Below are 23,844 nucleotides of genomic sequence, written 5' to 3'. Positions count from 1 at the left end.
TTTATATTACACGTAATTAAAATGTAAATCTTTTTTTTTTGAATCAGCTGTTAATAAATTTAACACATGACAAGTATGTTTTTGTTTTAAAAGAAATGAAGAATTGTGCGTGTGTGTGGTCATGAAATACCAGCCAATGGAATTATTTGCAACAACAATACAACAAGTTGCGGGCTAAGTCCACTCGTCCCTGTACACTGGCCCCAGTCGAGTAGCCAACTTACAGTCGCCCAGTCGCTGTACTTGTCACCAGACCTTTTTGGATGAGATCTTCGGAGCGGTTTGCTGTGTGGGCCCACCTACGTTAAGAACAGAACTTCGTCTCCAACCTTTTCGGTACGAACTACAGGACCCCGACCCATCGGAGTTCATCAGTTTTGTAATTAGCATTTTTTTTTTTTATTGTAATTTGTTTTCAGAGGGAGTATTTTTTTTTATTAGTTTGTTAATTGAGCTCTATATTATTTAGAAGGTTTTCATTTGTTTTCAATATAATTTATGTATTTAATTTACAAATAAATGATTTATCCGAGCCAGCGTTTATTTATTTTTTTTTAGTTAAGCTTTCCAACAAGGAGACTATGTCGAATTGAGGTGGCTTAACACGTATAATAAATGTTTTGTTCCTTTATGTAGTTTATATACTATTATATTAGCCAATACCATCCCTTATTGTATTATATATTTTCAATGATACAATAAAGGTATATAAATATAATGGTATTCAATTTGTAACTGGTAAACACAAAATAGGCCTTTGGAAAAGAATTCAATTATAATAATAGTTTTGCCGGACCCAATATAAATTAATTAATTAACTTATTTTTGGATAATTGCCTATGATTATCCTGGCATCCCGACGACACATACATAGAAGAAGCTACCCGAATGATCAAGAACGTGATTACTAATTGACAGTACTTATGTTGATACAAGTAAGATATATAAAAGGTGACAATAGTAATTTAAAAAATAAAAGACATAAAACATACATGGGAAAAAATTATAAAGGATAAAAATTGAAGTGAGGATACGATTTTTGGTTGTGGACTATGTTAAATAAAGAAGTTTTATGAAAATCGAATATATGGCTTAAGGATAAGGATTGTTTAGAAAGTTTGGAGGCAGAAGAATCATGGAAGAAGATAGAATATTTATATTCTGTAATGCGGTTTTGGTTTCACCATTGTATGAGGAATTTTAATTGTGAATTGAGCTAGAGATACGGCTTGGGTCTGTGTAAATGAGGGATTAGGTCTGTAAGATGTGAGTAGATTTTGGACAGTTTGTATGGAACCTGAAAGCATTTCGAAGGTTAGTTGTAATGAAACGCAAGAATTTTTTAATGCTATCCGATAGAGGGCGGCATGCATATGGGAATAGACAGGGGCTGTGAAGAATAAAATGATGAGACGGTTTTTGTAGTTGTTCATAAGTTTATTATTGATATAACAGGGAAAGTTATTAGTTAAGAGTATCTATTTTATTCTATGTATGTTAGTTTCAATGAAATGGGAATCAAAGACGAAAAGGTTAATAAGGAATAAAGTTTCTAGCTACGTAATGTTTTTGAATTCCAATGCCGTCATGCACTTACAAAACATTCTACAACACGCTAATCAAGAAAATCTCACAGCTTGTTTAGCGTAAAGTTGGTGGATACTATGCAAATTTACAGATTTCGACCAGACAGATTTACAGATCCGATCCGTTATAGATTCTCCAAAAGGTACACGAATACTAGTTACAGACCCGTTACCGTCAATAATTAATGTGTATACGATAACATCAGGCGAAACAAACTAGCAATGCCATGTTCGTTTTAAGACGGATAGCTAATCGAAATTTAGTGCTGGAGGCCTAAAAGAGGCTTGCTTACTCTTGTAAGATACATATTTACCAGGGAAGAATGATTAGAAGTGGGAGCTCTTACAAAGCATTAATCGACCTTATAAAGGATGAAGAGGACCAGGAAAAATCGGGGTCTGTATAATTTATTTAGCGATGACATTGTTGTCAGCGTTTTTTATGTTCTAGATGTTGAGCTGGAAACGGGAGGAGAGAGGGAAGTGAGTGAGTGACTTTCCAAGGCTGAGAGGAACCGAGATCCCCAGGAAAATTTATAACGAAAAAAGAGCTACGTCACAATCCAGAACTGTAGTGCTGGGATATGAGAATTTAATCCAACTGGGTGTCATAGCGTTACGGAAGAAAGTAAGTATGCATTGAGGCTCTGTTAGCTACTTTTTGAGTGAACCTCTTTCATGAAAGGCTTACAGAACGCTGAATTCGAAACAATGCAACACACTACAGGAATACAAATTTGTTCAAATAAAATTTCCTATGGGTATTGTATTTTTTGGCCGAATAGGATCGGTTAAGAAATAACATGGTTCGGAAGGCTGTTAACAAAGTACACAAAATTGTAAATAAATATTTATCGGAGTCCAACTTTTCGACCGATGTTGCGAATTGCAGCGCTTAAGTTCCGGAACTATGTGGTATCAATAATTTTATCTGGTTTATCGATACATTACAATTAATAAATCGGTTTTAGGGATACTTTCTTCCGATTATGTCGGGAATATCATAATCTCCCTCATATTTTAATTATTGATTGGCACATGTTAGGTATCGATATCTTCCATTCAATAATATCGGATATTGATATTATACTGTCAAAAGTATTCTTGATGCGCTAAATTGAAATTTTTGCTTTGAAGCTTGATTTTCCAGCTTACTATATAGAATTGAGTCAAGAGAACTAACGTGTGATCAAAATGTTTTTTTATTAATGAATAGTTTATTGTTATATTTTACAGTATCCTGCACTTTTCTAACCACCAGAGCATCATGTCATTGATCTAATTAAAGTTATCAAAAAATTGGAGGACTAGAAGTGCAGTTCACAAATAACACATTACAGAAAAGGGAAAAAAATCACCATTTGCAGAGCTGATTCCAGAAAGTTCATGCTTCTTAGAGACGTGAAAGGCATTGGTGAAGAAGTTGAGGAATAGACAGAAGTATACAGCGAGTATGAAGACAGGTTCGAGATTCATGACTACTCTAACGTTGGAAAGAATCGTTATCACTAACGGCAATACAAATCTAACTTATCTATTTTTCACATTGTTCATTTTATCTGGAGAGATTCACAAATGACACTTTGTTATTTCATGATGTCATAAAATTTTATCTGCGTGATTATTTATATCAAGAACTTGAGTTTTAAATTTATTTTTAATTATTTATATTTTTAGTTTTATTATTTTTCTTTTATTTAATTTATTTATTGGCCTATGATAAGTGACCATGTATATTTTTTTTTTATGATATTCCATTTTAGTTTTTCTTGTGTTATTTTATTATTATTATTATTATATATTTACTTAAGTAATTTGAAGTAATTTGTTTGGATAAAATAGTTCTCCTAATTTAAACATGTACATAAATTAAACATTTAAATGTACTTTTTTCGTTTGCTAATAAAAACCTATTTTACGGGTAAAACATTAGTTTTCATTTCACAACAATTTTTTAGCAAACGATTCGTGATTTTGTGAACTCCTGAAGTATGCGTGTGTTAAGGAGAAGTATTTGAAACCTGACAAATTCAGTGCAAATCCGGATTCTCCAAGTAATGGCTGCGAATTCACACATTGGCAAGCAATTTTTGAAAATTTTATTGATGCTTCTCCTGCCTGAGGCGCTGATAGAAGACGACAAGGTGAAAGTACTTGCCAACTTTCTCTCATTCAGTGTTTATGAGTTAATTAATGAATGTACCTTATATGAAACCGCAGTGAATGCTGTCGAAACTGTATTTGTGAAGAAGTGAAATTTACGCTCGACATGTGGTTGCAATTCGAAAGTAACAGCACGAAGAGAGCGTTGACCAGTATGTCCAAGCTTTCAAGCTATCGGGGAAAGATTGTGACTTGCAGAGATGCATTCATTAATGATATACTTTCTCTTCAAATTCGTCAATGGTTACTTGAAGAGACTGCATTGAGTTTAGATGACTCCGTCCAACGTGCGCGAGCCCTCCACTCACCACTGCTACTAACACGACTTATGGTGGCCCCGGGCGTGAAACAGAGAACACGAGGAGTTCTGGAAGATCTGTTAGTCTCGATTTTGTGAACAAAAACAATATTGAGATTGACTCGAATGTAGATCGGGTGCCCATGGGTTATGAAATATTAAAAGAGTATTGAATTTTAGCGGTGTTAAAGGTCCTCTAACTATCTGCTCTTCTGTTGCCAAAGTTGAGCCTCCCGATTTTTGAGCCTTTCTCCTGACTGTCCAACCACTGTCCCCCTACCCAATGTTGATGAACTTGTTCGGAAAGTCACCAGTTTCAAACATTTCAGTGCAATAGGCTTAAAAAATGCTTACCATCAAATCCCGATACATGAAGATGATAAGAAATTTACTTCTTTTGAAGCGAAGGGTAAGCTCTATCAATTCACGGGGATTACGTTTGTGTGACAAATAGAGTGGCCTGTTTCCACCTTGTGATGGACCAGATTATAGCTGATGAGCATCTCACAAGTATATACGCTTACCTTGATGGCGTCACTGTTTGCGGCATTGACAAACCTGACTATGACCGAAATCTCACCAAGTTAACGGAGCCACACCCACATGATTCGTGCTCCTTAAAATGGGATCTAGGATTTTTTGCCCATCATTCGAAATGGCCTTGTTTTTCAGGCAAAATTAGAAAGATGATCGATTGCAGCTCCTTTCCACTGTATGAACTGCCGCTGTCGTGTTTGAAAAATTGAAACAAGAAATTGCTGATTCCACTGCCACAACTATTGATGAAACCCATGCTCTTGTGGTGCAGACTGATGCATCTTGATATGCTTTGGACGCTACTCTAAGCCAAGATGGTCGACCAGTTGTATTCTTCTCCGTTCACTGACTCAGTCTGAAATAAGATTGAAAAAGAGGCAGCAGCCATCGTAGAGTCTTTGATACACTAGAGATATTTCCTCCAAGAGAAATATTTTCAGCTCATCATTGAAGCCTTATCTTTTATTTTCAATCGAAAGCATGCAAGTAACATTATGAACAAGAAAATAATAAGATGGAGGTTGGAATTAGCACCTTTTTTTTTTTACGATATAACCAACCGTCCTGGTAACGAGAATACAAAAGCTGACACTCTCTCAAGACTTTGCAATGTTACCAGTGTTATTGAGTTGTTTCAGCTTCAGCATTCATTGTGTCACCCTCTATAACTTGCATGTTCCATTGAATTAAGAGTAAAAATTTACCATATTCGCTTGAGGATACCAGAAAAATAACTGCCAGTTGTCAAGTTTTTTGAAAATATCTGGAATTCTCGTAAAGGCTACTCTCCGTTTGAGCGAATTAATATAGAATTTAAAGGACCAATCTCACCCAAGACATGTAACTAATACCTTCTCACAATCATTGACGAATGTTCTCGTTTTCCCTTTGCGTATGCATGTCTTGATGTATTTGACTGTTTGAAGAACCTATTCTGTACGTTTGGAACACCGATGTTTGTACACTACATTCAGCTACTTTCATGTCTAAAGAAGTTAAATCTACACCTGGCCACGTACTTGCCAAACAGAATGTAAGGCACACCAAATATGAAGATTCGGTTGAAGAAGTCGAATTATTGGGAGCTAATTCGCATTACCCACTGACTCGAAGAAAGGACGGATCAGATTCCACGGTTTCCCTTCAACAATTGGCCCCCAGAGGTACTCGAGCTCCTGGCCCGACCGACATCCCAGGTAATTACAACTTCACCGAACCTTTTCTGGCTTTAGAAGAAAATGGAGCCTCGTAAGCTGATCCTGTAGTAGAAATCCTTGTTGCGGAGAAACCTGTGGAGGAACCTCAGTCCCGGAGCATTGAAACTTTGCTACCTGAAATTTGAATGCAAGACCTCAGCGTGAAAGAAAACCTTCCGCATATCTGAAAAATTATATATCTGAATGATATGATAATCACTATAACTTGTACTTTTTATCTGATTTTGTTTGGACCCCGGGGTAAATGTGATGATATTAAGTAATTTGTTCGGATAAAATAGTTCTCCTAATTTAAACATATGCTTTCTTATAATACTGTTAACCCTTATGGTACTCTGTAATGTACTGTTTTCATTTGCTAAGAACACTGGGTACTTAAAACCTTAATACTTATTGCTCTTGAGAGTGACAGTTTGTATCATTAAAATAAAATTTAGTATATATATATAGTATAGATCTAAGAGATATTTTCACCTTTTTTTAAAGTATTAGATAATTACTGACAGTAATTATCTATTGATTGATGATCAATAAATTATAAATCATTTATGAATATTAGATCAAATAAAATAAATTATCCTACCTCTTTTTGTGGGTTTTCAGAATATTTCGCTTTATCATACATCAGGCATTTTTTCTTAAGTCTTCAATCACCTCGCGTAAATCCTTGACTGTCCTCCAAGTTAGACTAAAGAATAAAATATTAATTAACAGATAAAATCATATAATACACAAATGAGTACGTCTGAGTATTGCCTTCATTTTCTTGGGAGAGACAAACATGATAGTCTTCCTTAGGCATGGTGGGTATTAAAAGCGGGTCCTCATAACACGCAGCCATCTTGAAACCCTTTTATAATCTGCTCTACTTTGGAGGTCGAGTCTATTTTCGTTCTTGAGGTTGGCGAGTTGGGTGAAACGTAGAAATTTTAATTAAAATATTTACCTCAAAATTTGAACAATAAAAACGTTCTTAACAAAAAAGTGACTAAGAATTAACAGTAATTACAAAAAAAAAATTATATCAACAACAAACTGAACGCAAGGTCTGAATAATTGTTCAACTGACTTGCAAGTATGGCGTCTTGAATGTTTTCCAGTCTTGCCCAAACATACCTTTAGCCCAAAAAGCCCGCCTTTTTGACTTCACTTGGGCTGACAGTTTACCCTAAAATAAAGACCTAGACCGGATACTTACCCCAAGACCCAACAGGTAAGTGCCCTGGTATGATAAGTCAATGCTGACACTCACAAAATTATTAACTTTAATCTTTGGTACTACGCTTTCTTCTTTAGTAATATTATAAGAACATCATTTCGAACCTGCATGCTTCTTAATGTGGTGATTTTCATCTGCAAATTGTTTTATTTAGGGAATTAATCCGAAAACACCTGACAACACTCATCATTTTTTAAAAAATGTCTCGTTGTTCTGATCTTAAATCCATTGGTTCATTTCTATTTAAATGGTGTCACTGCTGTAATTTATAAGGATGTGTGATTTGCTTTGAGTAAAATGTTATTTTTATCATGTCAATAATCATTGCTTTCCTCAAATACGGTGTGTTGATGATTAATCATATTGTAAGTAATGTTTGGTGTATCATAGTCCAAAATTCTTCTCTGAATATTTTTTAAACTAAGAATAATAAAAATAAAAGAATAAGAATAAGGATTTTAAAAAAATTACTAAAATTATATTTTTACTTACTTTAAATAATTATATTTACTTATAATAAATAATTAATTACCTTTTTAGATGCAGATTTCTCATATACCTGTGCTTGAGTTTAAAGCTTCTGGTTTTAAATAGTTTAACTGCCCCTGAAAGTAACTAATTTTATTGTTTTTTACTTTATTTTGTCTAATTTTTTTAATTATTTTTAGCCAGTCATAGCTTGCCAAAACTAGTTTAGTTGCAAACATTTAAAATCAATATATAGACCAACTTAAACTTTAAATTTTAAATTGACTTTTCATTTAAGCAAAATAATCCATTAATAAAAAAACTTTGCATCCTGATTATATTACTATTATGTATACCTGATCATATTAATAAATCAAGTATTAATAAACAACATCAAACTTAAGGGTAACGTTTTCATGATGATTCAGAGTGATATTACAAAACAGTAATAAAGCTGTGACTCACTCCATGGTGCCAGAGGAATAGGAATAAATAGATTAAGATTGAGATCTCCTGATATGAACAAAGTTAATAAAGTCATAAAAGAGGTATTTACCACTATTCTACACTCTGATGTTATCTTTAGCTTAATGTTTCTGATTGGCTATCTTCTGATTTTCATTTACCTATATGGTAGATGAGGATGAAGATTTGAAGAAAACAAAAATGGAATTTTTTGGAATTGGATAGGACTATTATTATTATTTTAAAAGAAGAGAAACAATTCCTCACCATAATCCATAGGGGTATTTTGTAGGAATCTCATGCTTCAGTATGTTTATGAAGTGCCCATGCTTGCAAAGCACATGAACTCCTTATGGTTAGATTTAGTAACATCTTGAGGTTTAATTGTCTGTTCAAATACTAAAATTTGCCACCTCAGGAATTGGGAGATCCAGCCATTTTGGAGGACCTACTTTGCTTTTAACCGTGACTGGACAGTGGGATAGGACTTCCTCAAAGTAACCACATTTGGAGTAATCACCCACCACCGATTCTACTTTTCCATTATATCCTCTGGTGAATGGTTTTCCATTTTCTGGGGTCCTCCACAATTCTTGTCCTTATATTTTGGGCAAATTTGTTGAATATGTTTCTTATATGTATATATCAACATGCCTTCTCGCAGGAGAAGGTCAAAAGGAACCCCTCCTGCAAAGTCCAGCGCCTCTGGTAAGCTCTATTGACTTGCAGCAGAGCCTTCCGATGAATTGTTGCCAACCTGCTTTGCTGCTGGTGTGTAAGGTTTGGGTTCAAGGCAGGGGACACATACCTCAGAAAACCCAAAACATCCTTCTTATAAATGGTCATTGTAGGGGTGCACTCTAGGGCCTGGGTATCTGAGGCCCCAGAATGCGCCCACACACAACTGAGGTTGTTCAAGGCTAGTGCCACCCTTGATTTTTAAAGTTGTTCGTTGATGTACTATGTCTCCTGGTAGTTATTAATACCGTTTTTTTAATATTAAATACGATGGAAAAGTGAAGAGCATGAAAATATAAAAGAAGATGAATCCAAATGTTTCGGGAAATCCAAAAATACACATAATTCAGGTAATTATTTTTTTTTGTTTTTTTTTAAACGATTATTATTGTATAAGTAGTTTTAAACTTCACCGGAATTAGGTTAGTAAAATATTGTTAAGTTGTTCCAAGTACCACTTTTTTATAAAAAGTCAATAAATCAGGGAAAAAACTCATGACAATTAAAAAATTTTTAATTATTAAATATTAATATTAAATATTTATTAGAAAAAAAAATAACAAAAAAAAAAAATATTTACGATGTATTTATTTATACAACTACCAAAATGTATTTTATTTTTCGTTTTTCCTAAAACATCTATTAGGTGCTGCAAATGGCAGCTTTGATTCATCCTTTTTCTCTATAGATTTTTTAGGTGAAAATAGTACTAACAATAATAAAAAGTCTGCACAATATTTCACCATTATATATATTTTACTTTGCAGTCTTGAGGTTTGATGCTCCCAGGAACCTTTATACCCTCCTGAGAAATTACCTCCAGGAGATGTGTGTGAGTCTTGGAAGTAGTTTTTGAATCATCCAAAGAAGATATAAGTAGGATCCTGCTCTCTGGGAGTTTGTTTTTGATGAATTGGGAGTACTCGAGGAGCAACGGTTGCCGGTCATGGTGTATGTAGATGACTTGATAGCGGTGATACCATCCAAGAGCTGAGCCGGGATCAAACAAGAGGCAGAAAGATGCACCTACTTGATAAATGCATGATATGCGAGGAGAAGAATGATGGTAGCTACTGCCAAAACCCAAGCCTACATTTTAAGCAACATAATTGAGTGAGTGCTCAAGGTGATAAAGCAATAATCTGTAATGATACTGGTGTTGCAGTTTTCAATAGAAAATGAAAATTTTTGAGTGAATAGTCCAATGTTTTTATAAATATTTTAGACAAATATTTCAACAATTTGTCAGAGTGTTATTAGTTGAACATATTGAATTAAAGCATAAGATGGTCTGTGAGGGTCAAAAAAAGGTATTTTAATAGCAAAGAAATTATTTATTGTTGGAAACCAAGGTTTTGACCCATGTTTCAGATCTTCAGCTTGGTTATATTTGTACAATATACAAAATATTGTAAAGTATGGTGAGATAAAGAAACAACAATTGAATAAAAAAATGTCTTTATATTCTTATTATTTTTTGTACGATTCAAATATACAATAGTGGTATGGTTAAATACCTTCTGCCAGAGAAATTATCAGTAGCTTATCAATCCTTATTCACACTGCTTTTATTTTGTTATTATATTGAACTCTGTTATTAAATATTGCCATTAAAGAACATTCCATACACAAAAATAATTTATTTGAACATTTACTTTTTACCAAATTGATACCTTTTTTTTCTGTCAATGTATATTCACCTATGTTCATCTGTATGAATTTAAAATGGAACACCTGCCTACAAAATGAAACATATTTTTGTCCTTCCTACTATTAAACCTAGCTCATGTATATTTTGTGTCTTTCAACTAAGGTTTACTGTTTGGATAAAAAAGTTCACTTCTAGTTTTAAGCTTTGTTAAAGTCAATTCAGTAGGGTATATCATCATTCATGTACCTTCCATTAAAATCCCGTTTTTCATCCAACAAATGATACTCAATGCTCATTACAGTTATTAATTGTTTTTTTTGTTTTTTTAATTTTCTTCAGTTTTACCAACAACAATATGAATCTGACCTTTCTCTCTCTCTACAGATTCAAAATTTCTATCAAATATAACCTAAACTATCAGCTAATTTTATCCATTCTTTAAACCAACTGTTATTCTAATGTTTTATACTCACTAATGCTAAAATTTTCAGTAATTTTCATGTTTTTAAATTGTTATAAAGTAATGACTTTCCCCCACTAATTTTCTAAATGAGCATTTCAGTTGAAAGATTAACTAACTCAAACTTGTACTGTTTTTAGAAATATGCTATTAATGATATTTCTTGTTGCAAAATTCTTACATTTTTTATTTGCTTCTATTAAGTTTACATCCTGTTCTTAAACATATATTCAATGCTAAATTGTTATTGAATCAATATTGGAAATACTAAGAATGATTTCATGAAGTTAATCATATTGTCAACTGAAAGGCTCAAATATTTTTTATTTATTTTATTATTGTTTTATTCATTTAAAAAATTACATCCAATATGATCCTACCAGATGTCATCTATCAGTTGGTGCCAAAATAACACAATAATGAGTCATAAGTGAAATTTAATTATTATAATTTTGACTATTAAGGTGATGTGGAAGCTATACAATTTTTAAGCTAGGTAAGTACAATATGAATTGATCTTAAGTGATACAACTAATAATTTAATTAACTACTACTAAAATGAATATAAAGTAAAAAATAATAATAATTAAAAAAATTAATAAAAAAAAAATAATAATAAAAATAACTCAAAGGACTTTGAAGTGAATAATAAAGCTGCAAATTTGATAAGTGAATATAGATTATAATGAGGATAAAACAAGATGATACAGAATATGATAAAAATAAGGATCCAATAACTATTACTATGCACACATACATTGCTAATTCTAATAGTAATATAATGAATAATTATGTTGATTTAAGAAAAAATACAGGCAGATATGGTCATTTGGTGAATCAATATCAGTTATTGGGAATCATAGAAGAATAAAGTACCCAGTTAAATATTTCTTTTTTTCATTTTCTTTGTGGTTAAATTATTTATTAGTTCTTCTGATAAGGGATTGAACAGATATGGTACCATATAGTTTAAGTTATATTTGCCAAATGAATTGTTTATTGGGTTGTTCAATAAATTTAATTTTTATTCTAACATTTTTTAGATATATTATTTCTTTTCTGAATAAATTATTATCTATAAATTTTAAGATAGTTCTGTAAGAATAAAATAGTTTAGGTGGTAAAACTCCAACAATTTTAAGATTTTCTGCTTTATTATTGCAATGTGTTATTGTTCTTAATGTTCGATTTTGTTGATTTGCAAGTTTTGATAAATAGTACCATAACATTTGATCCCATATCTTAATATCGATTCAAATAATGCTTTTTACACTGTTATTAAAGCTTCTCTGTTAATTACAAATTGGAGGTAATAACTTTTATATGAGCATATTCGTAATATCTTTAAAACATTTATTAGGTGTGGTTCCCAAAAAAAGTATTTTCCTCAGGAGCACCTAGATATTTATGTTTTTCTAAAACATTTAATATTTTACATTAACATATTTTTTATATTACTAATGTTAGTACTGTATCACTACACAGTCATGGGATTAAGTTTGAGGGTCATCTACAGAAGACATACGCAGTGAATTTATCAACATAATGACCGTTTTATTTTTGTTAACTATGAGACTATTGTCATGAGTCCAATTAAAAAAATTACAATAGTAATCCAGAACTATATTGTAATTTTTATGGTAAGTGATAAAAAGAGAATCGTCGGTAAAGAAGTATTCGTTGTCACTTGTAATAACTTTTTGAATTTCGTTTGTATTGATATTAAAACACACAGGACCTAAAACACTACCCTGTGGTACACCTGTTTTTATGCAAGTTGAACCACTAAGACTGTTGTCTAGTTTAACTATTGCTTTCCGGTTCTCAAAGTATTTTTTTAAAAACTGTCAAGGTTGAATTAGAGAATCCTATGCTTTTCATACTTTAAGATTTTCATGTATTATGGTATCAAATGCTTAAGACATGTTAACAAATGCAATTAAAATCAAGTTTATCATTAATTAAATTTGTAAAATCAAGTAATGATTGCTCGGTACCTTTTCCTTTTTGAAAACCATACTGATTTATACTAATAATTTTATATTTTTCGAGAAAAATGTTTAAATGGTTGGTTATATATTTTTCTATAATATTATTTGCCGATATATATTTCTTATTTATTTACCCACATATTTCTTATTTGTTTACCAATATATTTCTATAACTTTATTTCCTCTGATTATTGTTCATTGCAACATTAACATTGCAAGCATATTTTATAACGTTGTATTGTATAAAAGTCCTTTCCTTTTATCAGACTTTTTAAAAATGTAATTTATTATACTTAGGTGGATGTTATTTAGTATAGCCTAAGTGAAATTAAAAACTAACTATTTGATAACTATTGAAGAAGATTTTTAATAACTCGTCATGTAAGTTCCATCAGATTAATTCAATGAGGATACGACCTGTCTGTTATTAATGACTTCTTAATTTTACATTGATATATATTGAGTTTAATCAAAATTACTTGAGCCATTTTTTGAGAAAATTTAAAATTTGTAAAAAATCGATTTTATTAAGTAGGTTGATTTTAATGAAAAAGTTGTTGTAACATCCCAGGCATACTCCTATCCTAATTATACCTATTCAGTCTATCCAGACTTTTGGATCAGATGCTGGAGGACAGTGGCGATGGATAGAGAATTCTGGCTTTAGTTGTTTTATATATGTAATGTTTGTTATTAATTTTTTTCCTAATTATTACTCTGGGAGCGGGTAGCTTAGTGGTAAGGTGCTGTGCTACTAACTTCAAGAACCTAGATTCAAATTCGCCTCTGGTAGATAATTATTTTCTGTTTTATTGAAACCTGATTTATGTTTCAGCTACAGGGATGACTCATAATGTGTAATTGGCCTCTTAATGTGGGTATCATTATTTAGGTAAAAATCGGGCAGACAAGCGTGATTCTGCACAAATTACCTCCTTGCACGACCATTGGTCTAGTAACATTACTTCCTTACAAAGTAGTGCACCCTTTACCCTTCATGGGTTGTAGCGGTAAATATTTATTTTTTTTAAGGTATATTTTCATTTCTTTAATTAATCACTGTATTTTTTATAAATATTTATTATTTTCAATATAATTTCCTTGTTATTTGTAATTTTATACTCCTAGCATAGTATGTTTTGTACTTTGATCTGGTAACTTGAACACAGCCCTGATGTGGTTGGTCTATAATATGGTATGGTCTATAATATACTGTAATGTGGGTCAAGATGTTGTTTTCTACTAGATAGTTGTTTTTTTCTCCTTGAGTATCTGCCCCTAGGACCATCTTATCTTTAAATCTTTTTAAATAATGAATTTTTGAGATGATGCATTTGAACTTCCTTTATAACTGTCTTTTGAAAGACGTTTCGGACAAACTGTTCATTAACCAGTCCATCTGGCAAAAATCAGAAAACTTTAGAATTTTTGTGCATTACTAAAAATGATGAAAGGAAAAGGTCAACATTACGTTAACAACATTATTATTTATCAATAATCAGTACATCTACCAAAATAGACAGTAGCAAATAGGGTGTAATTATACAAAACCCTTTGAAATAAATAAAATGAGCAAAGTCCAATATGTTAGTAAATAATAAGTAGATGGATACTCTACAAAATAATAAGTATAATTAATAACTAAGACAATATAAGTAAATAATGTATTTTATTATATGTTATAGTTACAGCAATACCAATTTCAGGACTGATGATAATATAGCATTTTGATAATCATGACAAAGCCCTTAAAAAGAGGATAAAAGGCATCAAATAATTAAGATAAATACAAAAAAAAAGTTAATTAGCTTTTCTGAATTTATATAGTGATTGCTATCAATAAACAATATGTTAATATAATTATGAATAATGTAAATTTAAATTTACATGTAAATATTGATAAAACCAAACAACTTCTGATGTAATAATCTGTAGATGGACTGGATAATAAAGAGTTTGTATGAAACATTGTTCAAAGATAGAAATAAGAAGTATTAACGGTTTCTTTCCTTCAAAATAAATAACTACAATTTTAAAAAAACAAAATTGAACTTGGTAAATAAGGAGCCGGGACAAAGTGCCTCCTTTGCCCTCCCCTGTTTTTTAAGTCTCAGATTGTTGTTCATGGTTACATCACCATTGTACGGCTGTTTTATGATGTTGTATTGTATAAAAGTTCATTCCTTTTATCAGACTTTTTAAAAATGTAATTTATTCTACTAAGATGGTTGTTATATTTTTTAATTTTTGTTAAAGCATTTTGAATGTAATGCATTATGCTGCAGTATATGTTTTATAATATTTTTATAAGGATACAAGGTAAATAATGAAGTCGATTGCTAAAATTTGGTTATTATTTATAATTCAGGACAGAATGTTGGTGTCACTGCGAATCTACGTAAGCTTTCTTGCTTGGATGGTGCCATATTCTTTTGATTGCTTCTCATTCCTACATTACACTGTTTACAACTAATTTGTTGAGCCAACTTTGGTAGTCACTTTTTTTTAAAAATAAACTGATTATTGCAATACATTGAAACCGTTCATCTTTGAGGTAAGCTGATAATATAGAAATAGAAGAATTAGACTTCCGAATTATTACTTACTGTTTACCTTGTGTAAAATTACTTTATTCATGTATTCATAGGTTGTTTTTCTAACTTGCTTTGTATTATGGCTTTATCATGAATTATTATCAGTATAGAATAAACTAACTCTCCATTTTACTTACATATTCAGAATACCAGAGGATCTGGGATTGCCACACCCTATCTTTAGAATGCTTAATCTGTTATAACAGTCTAATCACTAAAACAATTAACAAATATATTGCTATTCTTTTTAATTTCAACCTCTTTACCAAAAATATCTCAAAGACTTTAAATTTTTATTTAAAAAATCTATCTATATGATACAATGTAACATTTTAAAAATAAATTCTATATGAATAGAATTTTTAACATTAAATTGGAGTGAAATATGTTACTTAGTGTTAGCCTTGAAAAGGTGAAAAAACGATTATAGATGAAATATAATAGAAAAAAGAATTGCTACGTTTTGCAGATTAAAATTTATTTCTGAAGTTATAAGTTATCTATAAAAGGTACTTTGATTCTCAGAATAAAATTGAATTCTTAGAATTTGAAAAAATTTTCATAGGTAGTATATATCATAAAAACTTTAGAAGTTACTTTGCACACTAGAAAATATCTCCAAATATTTGTTCCATGTTTGTATATATTCATACATATTCATCGCTATAGGATTTTTCCTATTTCACAGCTATTTATCCCTATATTATGTAGATGCTTCTATCATTCTAGCCCTTTATTTGAGAGTTAATTTTTATAAACAGAAATTCTTATATTTAGAGCTGTTTTTTTTTTTCAGTATTTAACTCATGTCAGATTATTTACAAGGATAAGAACAATCTGATATTAAAGACCCTTTAATTGCACATTGATTGATACAACAGGTTTTATCATAATTTTTAAAACTGTTGTTGATAGAAATGTAAAAAAAAAAAAAGTGTAGAATAAAAAGTGTAACATCCTGTAAGTTGATTTTGTGAGAAAAAAAAAAAAATGCTGTAACATCCCAAGCCACATACCTGTGCTTTGGATATATGATTTTAATTTGTTTGTTTTTTTAGCTATATTTTACTTATACACAAACCATTTTATAATGTCAATACTTAATACTTGGCAAATTTGATTAAGGGTATCTTAAAATTAGTATTTTAGTTTGAAACTCTATTTCTAAATTTTTCACAATCACAATACTTCACCTAATATATATTGCCCCCAAGGTAACAGCAATGGTATATAGCCTTATTTCTTCTGTATTAGCTCTTGCTACTCGTCTAGCAGATTCATGCTGCTAAGATTCATAATGCTAGGAACTTGATGTCAAAGGTGTTTCGGAGACTTGCTTGGCCATTTCTTTACCTCTTCATTCTCAAAGAAACTATAATGGTTTAACATCTATTAGAACTTAATTAACTCAATTTATGAGTTTCATGTATGAGGCAACTTCCACAGTTTGTTACTTCTCAGTGAGAGCAGCTGTTAAACATGCAGTAGTTCCTCAATATATGACATAATAAATTTACAAAACGTTAAAATTTTATTATATAATATCTATTTTAAGACCATAATTATTACCTAATCTAAAAATACTTGAAAGGAGGCATTTCTAAATCGAAATATTAGAAATAATTTCCGAAGTCCCATTTTTTACCTTCAACTCTCTCATTCAAGATATTCTATTTAATGCTTCCATTAATACATACAAATTTTATTTTCAGTATACTATTAAATCAAATTTTATTTGTAATTATGAATTAGTCTACAATAATTTGTGATGTCTAATAGTTAGCAAGTTGTGTTATGATCTTACAGGATTTTTTTAATAACGCCCAGATATGGATGAGGCTGTATCATCTACACAATCGAGTGACTTTCTTGATGAACTTAGTAAATCTGAAGATCATTGTCAGGTACTTATTTAGCAAATAAAATTATACTTAATGTACAATTAATGAGCAATTTAGTGCAAGTTGAATCGTCAATTTTAAAAACACACCTTCACTAGTGAAGTTGATCATTATTGAAAGTCAACCTTGGCCTACCATTGTGTAGATAAAGTTCAAAAGTTCTCTGCTTTTCCAGTATGATAAATGTATTTTTTTATTATTTTTTTTTTAACAGTTTTCACCTTTTCATGTTTTCATTGGTTCACAGTCATCGTTTGGCTTAAACACAGGAATTACTCACAAGTTTATGGAGGTTGAAATTTCTTCATAGTTTTTTTAGGGGTTTCATCACTTGTTCCATCTCTTTCAGGAGCTGCTTTATGATCTCATCATGCATTTATCAGATTCTTCTCATGGTTGATCCATTGTATTGTTTACTCCATAATTAGATGTTCGGCCAAAGCTCGCAATAAGACCCAACAGCAGTCTATAACATTGCCGTTTTCACAGATACAGAATATATATGTTTATGCTGCCCGCCTTGAAAATGGAGAAAAAAATCACCATTGGCCAACATTAAACCTCCATAGTCATGTTGTATGTGACACATAATTTATCCACTGTATCGATACTTCCTTTTGTCTGGTTACAATATATAATGGTCTTGGCCTTTCTCAGAGGTACAGATTCAGTTTCTATCACAGTGAATATTATATTTGAGAATAATATTCTTGTTTTTGTGAGGAATGTAGAAAACTAATGTTTTCTTTTGAAAATTAAACAAGACTGTGATTCTTGCTTCTTTCTGAGACTTTTTTGAAATAGTTTGCAATATGCCTTTTATTTTTTTTTTTCAAAGTGGCTAATAGAGAATTTTTTTTTCTCCCAGTTATCTGAATAGGCCAGTATTGCTAAACCAATTTCAAGTTGACTAGATTTAGCGTTTACAGTATCCTCAGAACTAAATTATCCAAATTAAAATATTACTATCATACAAAATATAAAGTTGTTTTTACTACAGCGAATCTTAACCTGTGAACACAAGCGGATTAACAGTGCAACAAAAAGCAAATATCTAACTATTGAGTGAAATTAACAAAAAAAAAATGGATATTATATATCTTAGTTTCTTCAATCTTATTTAACAGCATTTGAAATGTTTTAATTTTTATTTAAAAAATATGTATATGTTTACAGACAATGAATTTTTAAAACAAAATATATGTATATTCTTTATTATATATATAGTAAAATAAAAAAAAAAATCTATTTAAATTTAGTAGTAAAACATCCTTTAGTTAAATAGACCTTAAGAAATTTTGACTCTAAGTTATTGTAAATATTACTTTGCCATATATTAATAATGCACGAGTTAAATTAATATTAAAGGTTTTATTTTATTCACTCTGTATTAACCATCTCTTCCTCTCAACTAGTTATTTCTCAATCCAGACTGGAACAAATAATTTGGATTCTACTCTACATATAGAGAGAAATGCTTTATTTGGCCATGTTGTCCAAATACATTGAGTTGCTATAATACACAATCAATACATTTACATTTTCCATTTTTCAAACAATAATATCAATAAACTAAATATAATACACTTCAAATACATTTTTTTTTTCTCTCCTAACAATTTTTTCCACCTCTAATGTTTTCCTCCTTACACAAAGCCAAATTACAATTTACAAATTCGTTCAATACACTATTCTCCCTATTTCACTTCTTCATACCTCTCCTCTGTAGTGATTAGCAACAAATGTTTGATCGATTATGCAAATTAACAGAAATTATCAATAAATGTCAATATATAAATAAAGCAGAAATAAAACAACCTCAGCAGTAGAACAGTTTAATAAAAAAATAAATGAATAAATTTAAAAAAAAAAAATTAATACATAAATTTAAAAACATATGAATGAATTGAAATAAATAAGTTCAAACACACAAATAAATAGGCTATTCAAAAACATAATGAATAATATCAGAGCTAATTCCCACTATGTATTGCTATGGACTTGGAAAACTGAAATTTCATTGAGATATGTCAACTCATTTTTTAATTGTACAGCTGTAAAGTAAATAAATGAACTCAAAATCAGAGAAAAGTTTTAGAATTGCTGTCAAAGCTTTAATTTAGCTAGAGATATGGGATAGTTGTCATTATGTAAATCCAGTATATTTCATGCTCTTTTATACCATATAAAACAACTGGACAAAATATAATTGTGGAATGTAAATGAATGCATGGATAAACAAAGTAAAAACTAAAGCTCTATTCTCATAAATTCAACTCTTCATCCATATTAATTATTACAGAAATGTTAATATTGAAGTTTTCATGAAAATACACATAACCAAGACATGATTAGCTATTTGATTTATTAGTCAAAGGATTTTGAGACTTCCTTTCCTCAATCATCTGATTCAATTGGAAAATTGTTTAACAATATTTTGAATGTAGTTTTCATAATGAATGCATAATGTTGATTTTTGAAAAGTTTGACAAACAATACTTTATCAAGAAATATTTTGATTCATCATAGTTTTCTTGGGCTGAACAAAGTATAAGTAAGTAATGCTTTCTGTCATTCAAAAAGTTGTATTGGGGTTTGGATTTGATTTTTATGTGCTCTTTGCCAAATGGCACGAGCTGTTGTTCTCTTAACAGAATTCTCAACTCTGTCATAAGGGCCATGATCATGTGCTTTAGCTAAAAAGGTTCCTCTCTGCTTCCACTTAAAACTCTTCCTCATGAAAGCAGAGAGTTGAAGAAGTTTATTTGATCTTGGGTTGGGCAGTAGATCTGTCTGAAAACACAAAATATTTTGAACTTTGGCTATAAGAAGTATTATCAGTTTTTTGAAAATGTATTATAGTGGCTCTGTCCCTGTGCTTAAGGAAATCAGAAATAATTACCTACTTGGATAAAAGTCTATTCCAATTTGTAATCTACAAAAAGAAATTTATTGTGCCCTTTTATGGATAACCATGCAAAATAATTAGCTTTTTCATCCTACTTGTACAATGAGAAAACTAAATTTTCTGATTTAGAGAACTTTTGATTCATTTGTATCATTATCATTTTCCAATGAAAAGATTTCAACTGAAGGAACGAAAAGTTTACGTTTTATTGTTGAGAAAACTTGTGATAAAGTCTTGTCTATTCGTAGAACACACCAATACCATGCATTCATCCCCCTCCCCCAAAAAAACATTAAAAGTATTGGTTAAAAGTGTTCCAATAGAATCAGAAACTATCGTAAAGCAAGTGTCGAAATCTCCTGATATGTCTCCTGTCTTATTAGCTGAATCATTATTCGCAATTGGGGTTTTATGTATTATCATGAAAACTTTAATATTAATTTTGCTTAAATCACTTATATCAGCAAAGAGTTGATTTTATGAGAGTGGAGGTTTGATTTTTAATTTTTTTTTTAACAATGAAGCCATGTTCATCTTATATTTATATTTTTCCCTTTGATTTACAAAAATAATCTAGAAACAAAATTGAGAATTTTAAAATACCTACTTTTTCAGAAAATCTATATTAGATTTTAAAAAAATTTGTTTCATTCTATAAAATGCTCTATATAATATGAAACAGGGTGGGACACACTATAAAATAACATCTATCTGATATCTCTAGCTGAATTAGAAATATTCTACAGTTATTTCTGAACTTGTTTTGTATTTTTAGTCCTTTTGTAAGACCTGTGAAAGTCAAAAAGGAGTGATCATATCTCATTAAAATTTCACATCTTTCCAAGTCAATACCAACAGGACAGCTGTGCCAAGTTTTAATAAAATTTGAGATGTTAAGGTCCAAAAGTATGTTGACATGATTTAGAATGACTATAAAGTAATGATTAGATAAATATTTTTTATTTCATTTTATTTTTTTCAGATCAAAACTATTTTAGAAGATGACAATGCAGCATTTGTGATTTTGTTAAAAACATTTGAGTATCTTATGGTTCCCGATCTTTTAAATGTATCTCAGGTCTCAAAGCTATGGAACTTTGTTAGTTGCCATGATTTGTTGTGGAAAAGAGTAAGCCTGAAAAATTGCTATTTAACTGATTACGATGGATTATTTAAAAAGATGTTGAAACATCGAACACAAGAGTTAGTTATTGAAGATACTGCACTATTTATTCCTGATGGTATGTCACCCAATGTCTTCTGGAGGAAGATTTTTAAGAGAATAAAAAAAATTATAACTCTGAAAAAAATCAAATTGCATAATTGTCCCATCAATTCGGTCTTAAAGATTTCTATTGCTGCCCCTCAGCTAAAATCATTTTCATCATCACATCTCTTTAGGGGTAAGGTGAATTTAGCTCCATTAACTCTTATGAATAATCTTGAAGAGCTTAACCTAAAGGGCGCAGATTCTCCAATATATTTGACGAGTGTCCATTCCATGCAAAATTTAATAAGCCTCAGATCATTATCAATGAAAAAAATTAGAAATTTGTCTGAGGTAGTAAGCTTTCTTCCGATTGAATTGAGTTCACTAGATCTTAGTTGGTTATATAAAGACCATTATGCTAGTGGGCGTCACAAAAATCATAAAATGAATTTGAGTTCGTTATCAAAGTTAGTTAATCTTAAAAATCTTTGCCTATCGAATGAAGCTAAACTTAGCATCTCACTAATTAATACAACTTTTTTAAAATTTTTAAATAAAATTGAATGTTTGAAGCTTGATAAGATTTATAGTGAGGATTTACTTGATCATCTCCCTCCTGGCTTAAAATCTTTAACTTTTGATTGGAATGCTTTTCAACTTGATCTAAAATTTTTATTAAAATTATTATTTCTTAGTGCGTTGACAGTTAAAAATTATAATGCTCACATATCTTTAATGAATGTATGTAGTTTTTATTCTTTGAAACATCTAACATCTCTTACTTTTAAAGGAGTAAATAATTTGAAAGAGCTAGAAGATTGCTTGCCCTCAAGTTTGAAATTTCTGAAGTTAGGAGATTGTTATTCATTGTCGAGTAATTTCACCACTAATACCATTCCAACATTGATTAATTTGAATAGACTGGAATTGGAAAATGGGTTAAGTAGATTTCAAACGAATGACCTTCTAAATGTTATTGCAGTAATGCCTAATGTCACACATTTGTCTTTGATAAACATGGACATCACAAGTGGGTTCCGTGAGTCATTAAGTCGTTGCACTTACCTGCAATCACTACATATCAGCCCTTATTGTAGTCATGATTTGGATTCATTAAGTGTTCATCAAAGAATAATCTACTCAGTGGACACATTAAAGGACTCTTTAAAATCTTTCAATTTGGGTTTTGATTGTAGATTTCTTGATGTACCTAATTGCATTGATGACCAAATGGTCCAAGTGCTAACATGGAATAGGCCTACTAGAGAAGATGATATAAGCATTTCCTTTGTTAATACTGAATGTTCATGTGTGCAACCATGCCCATACCTTTTACACATAATTATGGTCCCTATTGATGTAATAGAGAAAGAACTTTTCCCAGAATGTTTACCCAAAACAAAAGCTTGGATTACAAAAAGTGGATTGCTTGGAATTTACCCAGATGGTAAACGTGGATGTGTGAGCGGAGGTGATTATTCAGAAAAATTTAAAGTAGTTAGATTAAGTTTTTATCATGAATTTTACACATTTTGTAAATATTGGTAATACATATTGTGCATAAAGTTCTCCTAATCATGAATACAGCATTATGTATCACTATTTTCTTAAAAGTATATGTTGTTGGAGTATTTTAAAAAAAGATTAAATAAATATTCTGTTGTTTGATTCTTTTTTTCTTTGGAATTGTTTATCTTTGGATATTTGTTTAACATACTATTATTCAAGAGAGGGAAATATTTGTGAAGTAATCTTCTGTCATTAAAAATTAAAACAGACCTATCAATAAAATTCTATTGAACTGTTTTCTCAATTATAAAAATTATTTTGAAACCTAAAAACAAAGTTTGTATTCGTTTAATAGCCTTAACCCTTCAGGGAATGGTTTATTTATTAGTTTTAACAGAGTTTTGAATAATATCCATGAACTGTATACATATAGTTAACCGTATAACTTAAATATAAAAAGATGTTCAGGGTTGCGGTCAAAAAAGAATAAATAGTTTTTAACTATTTAATTTCCGACGTTTTGTCTGACTTTGCAGGGCTTCATCAGGGCTAAAAAAGATACAATAAAAAACTAAGAACATTACAGCAATACGATACCTTATTGTAGTAATGCTCTTAGTTGTTTTTGTATCTTTTTAGCCCTGAAAAGTGGGGCGAAACGTCAGACATTAAATAGCTGAAACTATTTGTTCTTTTTTGACCGGAACTCTGACCATCTTCTAATAACTATGATTGTTTTATCACTCATGTTTTCTATATAGAATTATTTTGTTTATAAATTAGATACATTTATTTATCTGTTAATTAATTTATTTAGCAATGTAGTTAATTATTTTTGTCAAACTAGTGTATTGAGACAATTAAATTATGCTTGAGTTATTCTGTTCTTGTTTTTCCACCTGGCATTTTTTCTACTTCTTGATACTTTT

General features: G+C 30.5%; 1 protein-coding gene and 1 long non-coding RNA gene across 5 annotated transcripts in view; one reads left to right on the top strand and one right to left on the bottom strand.

Annotated features, from left to right (window-relative positions):
* The window catches only part of LOC136796580 (uncharacterized), a 7,372-nt gene extending 4,149 nt beyond the window's left edge, over positions 1-3,223 (bottom strand). The window contains exon 1 of the long non-coding RNA XR_010844313.1: positions 2,945-3,223. This is a non-coding gene — a long non-coding RNA (uncharacterized lncRNA). The remainder of the gene's footprint in view (positions 1-2,944) is intronic.
* Positions 38-23,806, top strand: LOC106686509 (uncharacterized). 4 transcript variants are annotated; one of them, XM_067050660.1, is made up of 6 exons: positions 38-2,214; positions 9,459-9,804; positions 15,162-15,347; positions 17,194-17,291; positions 21,179-21,437; positions 22,197-23,806. In XM_067050660.1, the coding sequence occupies exons 4-6, from the start codon at positions 17,217-17,219 to the stop codon at positions 22,952-22,954; spliced, it is 1,092 nt and encodes a 363-aa protein (XP_066906761.1). In that variant the 5' UTR covers positions 38-2,214; positions 9,459-9,804; positions 15,162-15,347; positions 17,194-17,216; the 3' UTR covers positions 22,955-23,806. The 4 variants fall into 4 exon arrangements, with proteins under 4 accessions (XP_066906761.1, XP_066906762.1, XP_066906760.1 ...); XM_067050661.1 differs by having other exon boundaries at positions 22,603-22,742; XM_067050659.1 differs by having other exon boundaries at positions 21,179-23,806.
* Positions 23,807-23,844: the final 38 nt, after the last annotated feature.

Source organism: Halyomorpha halys, unplaced genomic scaffold, assembly GCF_000696795.3.
Source record: "Halyomorpha halys isolate HHAL.00 unplaced genomic scaffold, Hhal_1.1 Scaffold832.1, whole genome shotgun sequence".
Lineage (NCBI taxonomy): Eukaryota > Metazoa > Arthropoda > Insecta > Hemiptera > Pentatomidae > Halyomorpha > Halyomorpha halys.
Note: the sequence above shows the minus strand (reverse complement) of the source record. Positions and strands in the feature narration are given on the sequence as shown.